The sequence below is a fragment of the Bufo bufo genome, chromosome 1, assembly GCF_905171765.1.
Source record: "Bufo bufo chromosome 1, aBufBuf1.1, whole genome shotgun sequence".
In the NCBI taxonomy this organism is placed as follows: domain Eukaryota; kingdom Metazoa; phylum Chordata; class Amphibia; order Anura; family Bufonidae; genus Bufo; species Bufo bufo.
In genome coordinates, this window is record NC_053389.1 from 134,167,348 (window position 1) to 134,180,131 (window position 12,784).

General features: G+C 42.8%; 1 protein-coding gene across 2 annotated transcripts in view; it reads left to right on the forward strand.

Annotated features, from left to right (window-relative positions):
• The window catches only part of ESPN (espin), a 257,573-nt gene that overhangs the window by 68,391 nt on the left and 176,398 nt on the right, over nucleotides 1-12,784 (forward strand). For both annotated transcript variants that reach the window (XM_040429692.1, XM_040429684.1), the window contains exon 3: nucleotides 11,421-11,607. In XM_040429692.1, coding sequence (XP_040285626.1) covers nucleotides 11,421-11,607 — 187 coding nt within the window. The remainder of the gene's footprint in view (nucleotides 1-11,420; nucleotides 11,608-12,784) is intronic.

The following is a 12,784-nucleotide window of genomic DNA, read 5'->3' on the forward strand; positions in this document are numbered from 1 at the left end:
TCTTGTCTGGGCAACAATAGGGATTTCCGTAATAAGGACCAAGTGCGGGATGCACACGGCCAGTATCCATATTCACTTATATAACAAACCCCCTTCTAAATCAGGGTATTCTCAGGGGCCCTCCTGATCACCAGAGGTGGCAGGAACCAGTGGCAGACTTTACCACCACACAGAGATCAAAGACCTCCTGCTCTTGGTAGCCCCAAGCAATCGGTTAAAAAACGGAAAAAAGGGGAGGACATACCTGTCAGGGGATAAGGGATGAAAGAGGCTGTCCGCAGCTCTAGAAGTGCCCAGGCTGCACTGCCATGCTGAGAATGGTGCTCAGCGGCTATGGGTGCAGAGCTTAACTAGATGATGGAGCAGAGCTTAGAAGCACGACAGAGTGGAGCTTAGCAGTGCATCCTGAGCCCCCAGACATAACTTTGCTTGGGACCCTAGAAATGCCAAATCCACCCCTGGCAGAACCTACGGACACACATGCGGTCTGTTCTACTGCAAGCTTTAAATCTCCAAATGAGGTTGTCCTTTGTTTGGCCATTATTGTGTGAGAGCGTGGGCATTCAAAGGTAATTGAGCACTGCATGTACGCCAGCTTTGTGGCTTTTCCTACTTTTTCTCTAGGAAGACCAGATTACAAATTAGCAAAAAATGGAAGAAATTGTGTGAAATTTACCAAAATGGAGCAAGTGGGAAAATATTTGGCGCACATTACTAAGTATGGTGTAGATGTACAACATGTTGGGTTAAGTAATGCCTAGAACCATAAGAAACAAGTGCCGCCAGACCATTCCATGCCATATTATACTATATGAGTGGTATATTTTCTCTTTAGTATGTACCAGAAAAAAAAATATATGGGGCGGAACGTGATAGGGGAATTGAAGGGGCAAAAGGAGGTGGGGTCCCAAAATGGGTAAAAAGCCCCGGGCCTATTATACATTTAATCTACCCTGGGTGGCGCTGGCGAGCTGGCAGTCATTCCTAAAATTATTGCTTCCAGGGGACAATACAGGGGAGTTTCTACAGAAAGTAAATATGGAACCATAAGGACTCATAGTGCCGCCATACAGGCTCTCTGCATGCAGCTTTGCATTGTGCCTGCGCCCTAACTGACACTGTGCACACAAACACCGGTCCGTAGTCTTATCTGAATCCCATGTATTGAAGACATTGATGACAGCCGGGACACAACACATCTCTACTGCTCAGCATTGAACCTGCACAATAGTGTCAGCGCATCCTTTTATCCCACCATACAGGTGATATTTATAGGTTTGCCCGTTAGATGAGTTATATTACCTCTATCAGCCGGACACACAACCTGACCAGAGCTGTGCCCGTTTGCACTGATATCCATGAATAGCTGGTAATAAATCAGGGCGTCCTGTTATCTATATGTGGGCTGCGCAATGTGACAACTCAAGATAGCGTTTATCTGGATCCCGCAGCCGGGACTTTGTTATAGGAAATCAGATTCTGTACAGATACTGGAATATGACAGTGATACATGAAGTGAGACCTGTCACAATGTGCTGTGTATGGCAATGTCACCTGTCACCGGTACAGTCCCATACACAGCCATATATGCATCCAGGTGAGGGTGATAACCATAGCGCTGGTCCCCTCTGGATTACTACATGGCATTGCTCATGCACATTGTCCCATTCAGTGCTGGCTGCCTGTCTGTCGCCATGAACTAAAAGGAGTGTCTGAGAATACATTATTTAATGTACAGTAGGATGTAATGTATGGTGAAAACATGTGGAGACATCTCTTCTCTTTATGAGGACATCTCTGGCATTGAATAGGGACATCTCTCACCCTGTAAGGGGTATCTCTAGCACAATATGAGGAATCTCTTGCACTGTAGTGAGGCATCCCTTGCACTGTATAGACCAGTGGTGGCGAACCTTTTAGAGACCGAGTGCCCAAACTGCAACCCATTTATCTCAAAGTGCCAACACGCCAATTTAACCTACTCTGCATAGTGCGCCCTGTGCTGATGTATGGCAGGAAAAGTCTAAGGCATATTGGTACACCATAGACTTTTTCTAGGGTGTAGGTGCCCACAGAGAGGGCTCGGATTGCTGCCTCTGGCACCCGTGCCATAGGTTCGCCACCACTGGTATAGGGGCATCATTGGCAATGCATTAGGACATCTCGTTGACTGTAAGGAGGCATCTCCTGCAGTTTATGATGGCATGTCTGCCACTGTATGAAGAAATACAGACCCTCAGACTAGGGGTGGGCGATATATACGATATTATCGCCATAAATTCTAGTAACGATAAAGATTTTAGCTATATCGCCATATCGCGATAGATGACCACAGAGCGGTAGTGAATTCAAGAAGCTTCTCACTCACCGCTCCATGGCATCCCGAGTCCCGATTCTGCACCGCGCTGCAGGGCCTTGCGTTCACACCCAGGAAAGACCTAACACAGACCCTAAACACCCTAAATAAATTTAGACCCCCCAAACACCCTAGATTCAGACACAAGGCAAAACCCAAATACAGAATGTAGACCAGTCTTCCAAAACGAATAAAGGATCCCAGACAAGACTTCATATGCTACATACACTTTCCTTCTCTGCCTTCTTGCTGCTGTCGCTTCTGGCTTGAAGGACCGCAGAGATCATCTGACTAGGTGCAACCGTAAACCTGCTTCTGGTAAATGACTCCTCAGATGCATTCGTCGCATCAATCATAGCATCTGAAGGGTTCAATGTCTGTGATTGGAGTTGCGTCCAATCGTGGACACTGCCAGTGTATGTCTGCTGTGTAACAGGGAATCTTTAAAGATCCAGCATCTGCCATACATGGACTGTGGATGTTGGGAAGGGGCTAAACGGGGGCTTGTGGAAAAAAAAAAAAAAAAAGCTTAATTATTGTATAATGGAAAGTTATGAAACTTTCTGGGGGGATTTATCAAGAGTGGCATTATTCTGAAAAGTATCAAGCACGGTGTAAAGACCCCTAAAACGCAATATTGTTGCACGAATGCTTTCACAAAAATTGGTGACTTTTTCATACTACTTTACTAGTGATTAATAATTTCCCCACCTTTGTGTTTCAACTCCTTGTCATTTTCAAATCCTCAGGTTGCTGTCAGTGAATGGAAATTTAATTTTTTTTTATATTTTTGTTCTGTTTACAGCAACCTGGCTGATGGTGATTGAGAGACAAACAATAACCCTATGAAAAGTTAGCACCAGAAAGCAGAACAGGAAGTCATAGGAACATACGAGCGAGGAATTTTGCAAAACTGTAGCAACAGAATGCTTTCTGTGATGGTGGCATGGGAGGGATTTTTTAATTACAGTCACTGCCCTGTATACATTTTTTTTCTATATACAGTTGTATTGACAGCACAGTCAGCTACACTTTGCAGTACAGTCGAGGCGGTATACTGTCCAGACTTACTGACCATGTGTATACATACATTTGGCCATATATGCAGTGGCACTGGTGGATTGGTACTGCAGATCTGCTTGTCCATAGAAACAGTTCCTGCACGGTCTTAAGTGTAAACGGGTCGTTCAACCATCCTTAAAAATCAGGGAGAATAGGAATTGGCCATGTTGAAGTTTAACATGGCCAATCCTTTGTCTTAGGGCTCATGCACACACACTTATTTTTTGTCCACATCCGATCTGCATTTTTTACGGGTCTGATGCCGACCCATTCACTTTAGTGGGGCTGCAAAAGATGCGGGCAGCGCACTGTTTACTGTCCTCATCCTTTTGTCTATTATGTGGCATCCGTAAAAATAAAGAACATGTCCTATTCTTGGCCACATTACAGACAGGGATAGGACTGTTCTATTATGGGCCGGACATTCCATTCCGCAAAATATGGAATGCACACTGCCGGTATCCGTGTTTTGAGGATCCTCAATTTGCAGACCACAAAACGGGCACCGGTTGTGTACATGAGTCTTACAAGAGTCGCTGTCAGAGGTTTCAGTAGAGGTTAATTCTCCACAAGCTGAGCATGAATATGTGGTGGATTCCAGAGAAATAGCTGTTGGCTGAACAAGCATTAAGTCAACAGTCTGGTGTGTATGGCCGGCTTGAGGCTGGGGCTACATAGTGTTCTTGGTTGCAGGCTTGCAGGCTCGCCTGACCAAAGATCGCTGTGTAGCAGACTAGCCATTAGGCTCCATTCACACGTCCGCAAAATGGGTCCGCATCCTTTCCGCAATTTTGCGGAAAGTGTGCGGACCCATTCATTCTCTATGGGGACGGAATGGATGCGGACAGCACACAGTGTGCTGTCTGCAGCCGCAATTGCGGAGCGCGCCCCCGATTTTGGGTACGCAGCTCCGCAAAAAGATAGAGCATGTCCTATTCTTGTCCGCAGCTTGCGGACAAGAATAGGCATTTCAATGGGGGTGACGGGCTGGTGTGTTGCGGACCCGCAATTTGCGGGTCCGCAACACATCACGGACGTGTGAATAGAGCCTTAAAGTGAATAGGGTGGCCGTGGCTGTGACCGCAACCCCTCAATAAAAATTCAACAGTGTTGTCGCAGCAACTTGCGAATCTCATTGCAATTCTATTCCATTCAATGGCTACACTGCTACTAGTATTCAGCGCAAATATTCGAATAGCGAATTTTTATCTCGAATATCACAACTTCGAAAATTTGCGAATATTTCGAATATAGTGATATATAATCGTTATAGCGAATATTCGTCATTTTGAGTCATTGGCCCACAAGCAACTTAAGCAGGAAGGAATCATGACTTTTGATTGAAAAAATGACGAATATTCTAAAAAACAAATATATAACACTATATCGAATATATATACGTTTTTTAAAATATTCGTCTTTTTTTTTTCAATCTGTACAGTTGTTCCACTTCGGCATACTCCTCCCCGACAAGCGTCCCCGTCACCATGGGAACGCCTGGGGGTTAGACTATACCATCGGATCTGAGTTTTCACGATCTCAGTTTGTTTTTGTAATAGCAATATAGCGAATATTCAAAAAAACGAATTTAGAGCAATTTAGCTAATATAGTGCTATAATCTTCTGAAGTTCAGATTTGAAAAAAATTACGACTATTAAAAAAAAAGATTATAGCACTATATTAGCTAAATTGCTCTATATTCTTTTTTTTTCTAATATTCGCTATATTGCTATATATTCTTGTTTTAGAATATTCCGAATATTCTAAAAAAAAATATATATTCGATATAGTGCTATATATTTGTTTTTTAGAATATTCATAATATTCTAAAACAAAAATATATAGCAATATAGCGAATATATGAAAAAACGAATGTAGAGCAATTTAGCTAATATAGAGCTATAATCTTCTTTGTCTAATAGTTGTCATTTTTTTCTCATCTAAAGTTCAGATTTGAAAAAAATTACGACTATAAAAAAAAAGATTATGGCACTATATTAGCTAAATTGCTCTATATTAGTTATTTTCAAATATTCGCTATATTGCTATATATTCTTGTTTTAGAATATTACAAATATTCTGGAAAACGAATATATTCGATATGGTGCTATATATTTGTTTTTTAGAATATTCGTAATATTCTAAAACAAGAATATATAGCAATATAGCGAATATTCGAAAAAAATTATGACTATTAAAAAAAGATTATAGCACTATATTAGTGAAATTGCTCTATATTCGTTTTTTCGAATATTCGCTATATTGCTATATATTCTTGTTTTAGAATATTTCGAATATTCTGAAAAACGAATATAACACTATATTAGCTATATTGCTCTATATATTAGTTTTTTAGAATATTCGTCATTTTTTTCCATCTAAAGTCATGATTCCTCCCTGCTTAAGTAACTTAGGCAGGGAGGAATTATAACTTCAGATGGAAAAAAATGACGAATATTCTAAAAAACTAACCTTCTGGTACATTTTAGGCGGGATTTGCCGGTAACGTTCCCTGATGTGGTCCGCAGGGCCTGGACCACATCCTTTAAGGACTCTGAGTCTTTAGATCCCGACCGGTCCCCTGTAGCATGGGTGCGACTCACTACTCTCGCCGCCACAGGCATGTGCTATTCTTCTCTCTCCACAGCGGCTAGGTAGAAGCTGTAGAATGTCATGTCGGCCATCGTCCGGGTCATCTCTTGCAATTTGTCCTGTAAGAACTTGTTGGAGAGCCCCACTATGAACTGGTCTCTTAGTAGCTGGTCCACCTCCCGAAAGGCTCCCATGTCCTCTGGGTCTCGCCGCTGTATTTCATTTAGCGTCTTCTGTAGGGCACTGGAGTACTGCATCAGGGTCTCGCCTTCTCGCTGTGGTCGGTAGAAGAAGTGGCTCCGCGACTGCACTACTTTAGCACGCCTTCCCCCCCGGGCTCTCTCCAGCAGGGAGAATATTTTCTCTAGGGTGTTTCTCTCGGATTTGGGCCTTACCATCACTGTCCGTCTGACGTCACCCACTAGAGCCCCCAATGCAACGTCTGCCCGCAGCTCAGGGGTCTGGTTGCACATTCTAACCGCACTTTGCACCCTTTCAATCCAGTCCGGCAACGTCATGTTTTTACCATCAAATTTTGGCAGATGACGCAACAGCGTCTCCGCAGGGATGTACCCTACTGGGGCAGACATGTCAGGGGCAAGCTGTATCAGCGATGTTAGGACAAGTTGGCCTTGCACTGGCGCACCCTGAGCTGTGTCCTGTATAGATGCCATTGGCGCAGGGGGAAGGTCTCCCTCCGCGTTCCCGTCCATAACTGTCATGAACGAGGAAAACAACTCCAACACCAGCTTTTGCCAAAACAGAATTTTGCTAACATGTGGTAATAAACACAACTACAAATACTGAGAACATAAAATAAATTTACATACACCCAGCCCAAAGGCTGAGACCCCTGTGTTGCACAGCACGGCGCCCTCTGATGGATGCCAGAGCAAACTTTGCAGTAATTTACCTACTGGGGCACAACTAAAACTGCTTCGCCGTACCTATTATTATCCTGAAGAAAACACTAACAATTGTTTGGGTGCTTAGTACGGGCTAGCCTGTGGTGCAACACAACAGTTTACAATCTTACAATGCTTTATATTATTCCCCTTCCCATAACTATTCCGGTAGCACGTGCCTGATTATTACTCCTGAGAAAAACTCTGAACTGGATGCAGTTGGTGGGGGTGTTTATCAGCTCACAAATGTGCAATGTCCCTTTAAGTAATGGAGTCCTTGCAGTAACAGTAGCAACACTTTAGGCCTGACACAAAGCAGAGACCCTTACTAGCTAACTACAGGCCTAGTCTCAGTCTCTAGGCGCAAACTCTGCAAAGAGGTGCGTGCACGATCTTACCGACCCGGGTCTGCTCTTCATCCGCTGATGACTCTGAACCGAACAACCAGTCTCTCCAGCAAACATGAGGTCCCGCAGGGTATGCAGCTTTGTTTCTCAGCTCTTATTAGCCTTCCTGCAAACAGTCCTCCTTTCCCTGGACAGGATCTGGGTCTTGGACAATGATCAGCTTCACTCAGCTGCAGCTGTGGTCACTGAGGGGTCCTCTCACTCCTGGATCCATCAGAATCTCTGCTCACACACCATTCCTCAGTCTCAGCTCAGCTTCTAAGATGATTGCTGTCTCCTTTCTTGCAGGTTCTCAAACCCCACCTGCTTTGAATATTCAAATATTCAGCGGCATCTTGTGGCCAAACAGCAGAATGTCAGTCCAGAACATTTAAAGGGGTTCTGCAGTTTTTGAAACTAATGATCTATCCTCTGGATAGATCATCAGCATCTGATCTGCGGGGGTCCGACACCCGGGACCCCTGCCAATCAGCTGTTTGAGAAGGCAGCGGGGCTGGCAGTAGTGCCGCGGCCTTCTCACTGTTTACCGCAGGCCGATTGACGTCATGACTAGTATCAATAGCCTGGGCGGGGCTAAGCTCCATTCAAGTGAACTGAGCTTAGCCCCGTCCAGGCCATTGATACTAGTCGTTACGTCACTGGGCCTGCGGTAAACAGCTAGAAGGCTGCTGCACTACTTTACCCCTACAGAATCCCTTTAATTTAATCCACACAAACCGTGTTCAAACAATGAGAGCTGTTTCCCATCTCAGACAGTCAGCTATTTTGTGAAGGTATACTTTGAGATTCTGTGGAGTTTTGTGACCCTTGCAGCAGAGGATTGTCTAGCCTGGATATACTGTACTTACAGCACTCGAAAACTGTAAGCAATTTAAATGCAAAGTCTATTAGCAAGTAGCAGAACTTTTTATAAATCTAGAAAGCCGTATAAAATCTAAATTCCCTTCAATCAGGGTTGAAAACTTTGCCAAATTATCTTATTAGACAGGACATGTGTGAAAACATGCGCAATATCAACTTTTCACTTTACATAGACTCAGTTTCCAAATACTGGAAAGTATATGGTTTATGTGTTCGAGGTTTGCAGCTCACCTGCCAAGCTACTACATTCTTCCGTATTATTCATCTAATTCCCAGCCATTTATAGGGAGCTTGGTAAACGCCATCTGACCGCACTAATCTGAGAAAGTATGTGTGTAATTGGTTTAGTGCCAGCCTTCCTCTTCTGCAGCCTGCAGTGTCGTGTAAAATGGCGGCATCTAGTGGAAAGTTCTAAAACTGCACTACGTGCAAAATCAAACAGGCTATATTGTTTTATTAGTTGTGTGCGGTCAGCTTTCCATGTAGCTTTAGGTGTAATTCATTTTTAATTTTGATTTTTTTATGGTTGTACTAGCTACAGAAATAAACGACTCCTTTACCCAAGTATATTGGGAAGGAACATAGAACATGAATACAATTCTTATTTGAATGGTAATACTTTGATTTAATGCCAGCCTATCTAGCTTCCCAATGACAAAATGTTATTTTATTTTTACAGGTTTTAAGCGGTTATCCTGTTAAGAAAACGTTTGTTTTATTAGGGCTTCATCGTAGGGGTGGTCTTTCTCAGGCTCCCCCTCCTTTAGGATTTATTCACCTACAGTGCCTTGCAAAAGTATTCACCCCCCTTGACTTTTTTCGTATTTTGGTGCCTCACAACCTGGAATTAATGTGGATTGTTTGAGGATTTGCATAATTTAATTTACAGAACATGCCCACAACTTTGAAGATGTTTTTTTTATTGTGAAGCAAACAACAAATAGGACAAAATAACAGAAAAAGTCAATGTGCATAACTATTCACCCCCCTACAGTCAATACTTTGTAGGGCCACCTTTTGCAGCAATCACAGCTCCAAGTCGCTTTGGTTAAGTCTCTATGAGCTTGTCACATCTTACCACTGGGATTTTTGCCCATTCCTCCTTACAAAACTGCTCCAGCTCCTTCCAGTTGGCTGGGTTGAGCTTGTGAACAGCAATCTTTAAGTCTGATCACAGATTTTCTATTGGATTGAGATCTGGGCTTTGACTAGGCCATTCCAACACATTTACATGCTTCCCCTTAAACCACTCAAGTGTTGCTTTAGCAGTGTGTTTGGGGTCATTGTCCTGCTGGAAGGTGAACCTCCATCCTAGTCTCAAATCACGCACACAGTGATACAGGTTTTGCTCAATAATATCCCCGTATTTAGCACCATCCATCTTTCCCTCAACTCTGACCAGTTTCCCAGTCCCGGCTGCTGAAAAACATCCCCACAGCATGATGCTGCCACCACCATGTTTCACTGTGGGGATGGTGTTCTTTGGATGATGTGTTGGGTTTGCGCCAGACATAGCGTTTTCTTTGATGGCCGAAAAGTTCCATTTTAGTCTCATTAGACCGGAGCACCTTCCTCCATACATTTTGGGAGTCTCCCACATGCCTTTTTCGCAAACTCACGACGTGCCTTTTTGTTTTTTGCTGAAAGTAATGGCTTTCTTCTGGCCACTCTGCCATAAAGCCCAACGAGCGTACGGCTTATTGTCCTCCTATGTACAGATACTCCAGTCTCTGCTGTGGAACTCTGCAGCTCCTCCAGGGTTACCTTAGGTCTCTGTGCTGCCTCTCTGATTAATGCCCGAGTTTTGGTGGGCAGCCGTCTCTTGGCAGGTTTGCTGTTTTGCCATGTTCTTTCCATTTGGTTATGATAGATTTGATGGTGCTCTTGGGGATCATGAAAGATTTGGATATTTTTTTATAACCTAACCCTGACTGGTACTTCTCAACCACATTGTCCCTTACTTGTTTGGAGAGTTCCTTGGTCTTCATGGCAGTGTTTGGTTAGTGATGCCTCTTGCTTAGGTGTTGCAGCCTTTGGGGCCTTTCAAAAAAGGTGTGTATATGTAATGACAGATCATGTGACACTTAGATTGCACACAGGTGGACATTATTTCACTAATTATATGACTTCTGAAGGTAATTGTTTGCACCAGAGCTTTTTATGGGCTTCCTAACAAAGGAATACATACGCACATGACAATTTTCTGTTTTCTAGTTCTAAACAATAGTTTTATTTATATATTTTTCTCATTTCACTTCACCAACTTAGACTATAGTGTTCTGATCCATCAGATAAAATTCAGATTAACAAAACATTAAAATTAAGGCTGTAATGTACCAAAATATGAAAAAAGTCAAGGGGGTGAATACTTTTGCAAGGCACTGTATCTGTTTCCGTTTTGTAGACATGTCTCATGTCAACATGGTTGAAAAAACATCAATCACAAAAAACATCAAACTTGTTTTAACAAATTTTTGATCAAGTTTCTGTGCAATGCATCATTGAAAAATGGACTGTCCATGTTCTGTCAGTGGTTTTTATGTACCCATCGATTTCAATGGGCGTGTTTGGTCCACAACATGGACCAAAGGAGTGCACGCTTCTGTTTTTTTTCCCCATTGACCCACAGTGTTGAAATAACATGGATGTGTGAATAAACGTATTAAAATCAATGGATTCCTTTGTTGCAAGAACACGGACAACACATGGATGTGAATCACCTACAAGTGGCGGTCTCAGTATGACCATAGTTTTACCTGGCGGTAACATGATCCCTAGGGTCTTAGCTGCCGGACCCTCACCAAACAGTCATGACTCTCAACATGTGAATCTTTAGGGTGCATTCACACGACCGTATGTATTTTGCGGTCAGCAAAACGCAGAGCTGCGAAAAATAGAGATGAAGTCTATGGTGCATTGTTTTTTTTTTTGTTTGTTTTTTGCGGACCCATTGTAACAATGCCTATTGTCCACAAAACAGACAAGAATAGGACATGTTCTATCTTTTTTGTGGAGCTACGGAACGGACATACGGATGCGGACAGCACACCATATTCGATTCAGTTGTGTCAATGGGGTCTAAATTATTTGTAGAACATTTTAAGCCCTGCCCTGGTTCTTCCAGGAACACCCACAAAATCTACAGAAAAATTGCCCCAAGGAAGCTCTTGATCTAAGTCAACATCTTTGAAATGTTTAGTTATTGTATTTATTGTTTCTATTCTATTGTTTCCTAGCACAATAAATTCTCAGACAAGGAATGGTGCCACACCCCTCTACTTAGCCTGTCAAGAAGGACATTTGGAAGTCATTCAGTATTTGGTCAAAGACTGTGGGGCCGACCCTCATATCAGGGCCTCAGATGGAATGACCCCATTACACGCAGCGGCTCAGATGGGCCACAGTACAGTCATTGTTTGGTTGGTAAGTATGTGTCTAGATTCTTAACACTTGAAATGTGTCAGCTCTTATTTTGTGTAGCCTTATATAAAGGTTTCAGTTTTTAGGTTCTGTTCTGTAGCAGATGGTGACAAATAGAGATGAGCGAAGTATTCAAATATTCGATTCTTCGCCGAATTTTACAAAAAAATTTGCCTCATGATGAAGTGCAGGGAGCGGCGATTGCGCTACTCCACGTCATTGTACCCCTCAGATTCCATGTTCATAGCTGATTGTGGCATCTGACAGTAATAATACAGTGAGAAATGTTAAAAAAAATGAACTAACCATACTTACCTCATCCTTTTGCTCGCGAAGAGCTGGCCGCCGCCATCTTGATTGAAGATCTAGTGTGAAATCAGTCAGCTGGAGTGGTGACATCATACGTCACCGCGCAATGGATTTCGTTCGAGATCTTCAATCAAGATGGCGGCGGCCAGCCCGTCGTGATCAGATGGATGAGGAAAGTATGATTTTTTTTTTGTGTTTTACTGCCATTCAGGGAAAATCCATTGGCTACCACGAAGCACCTGAAAATTCGGCTTTGCGGCAGATCAAATTTTCCTTGAAATTCGGATCAAAGTCCATTTTTAGGACTTTTTAGGATTCGGTGAAAACTAGTTTCAAACTATAAAAATAATTAGTTGCGAAGATGAAGCTATGTTTTAAATGAACTGATCAAAATTGTTACTATGAGGGACATTTACTGTTGTGGTGTAAAAAAACATATCTCCCCATTGTGTTTTGTCTAGGTTAGGTCCTGATTCAGGGATTTTCTCTTCTGTGTTCTTTGAATCCTTGTGTCATGTTCGACTCTTCAGGACTTGTGATATGTTTAACACAGTGTATCAGTTTTGTTGGAACTGTTTCTTTAAATGGTTGACCAAGATTTGAAAAATAAGGCTACAGTCACACGACCGTATGTATTTTGCGGTCCACAAAAGGCGTATACGCAAAAAATACGGATGACGTCCGTGTTCCCTCCATTTTGTTTGCGGATCACTTGTAACAATGCCTATCCTTGTCCGCAAAACGGACAAGAATAGGACATGTTCTATTTTTTTGGCGGGGCTATGGAACGGGCATATGGATGCGGACAGCACACTGTGTGCTGTCCACATATTTTGCGGACCCATTGAAATGAATGGATCTGCATCCTATC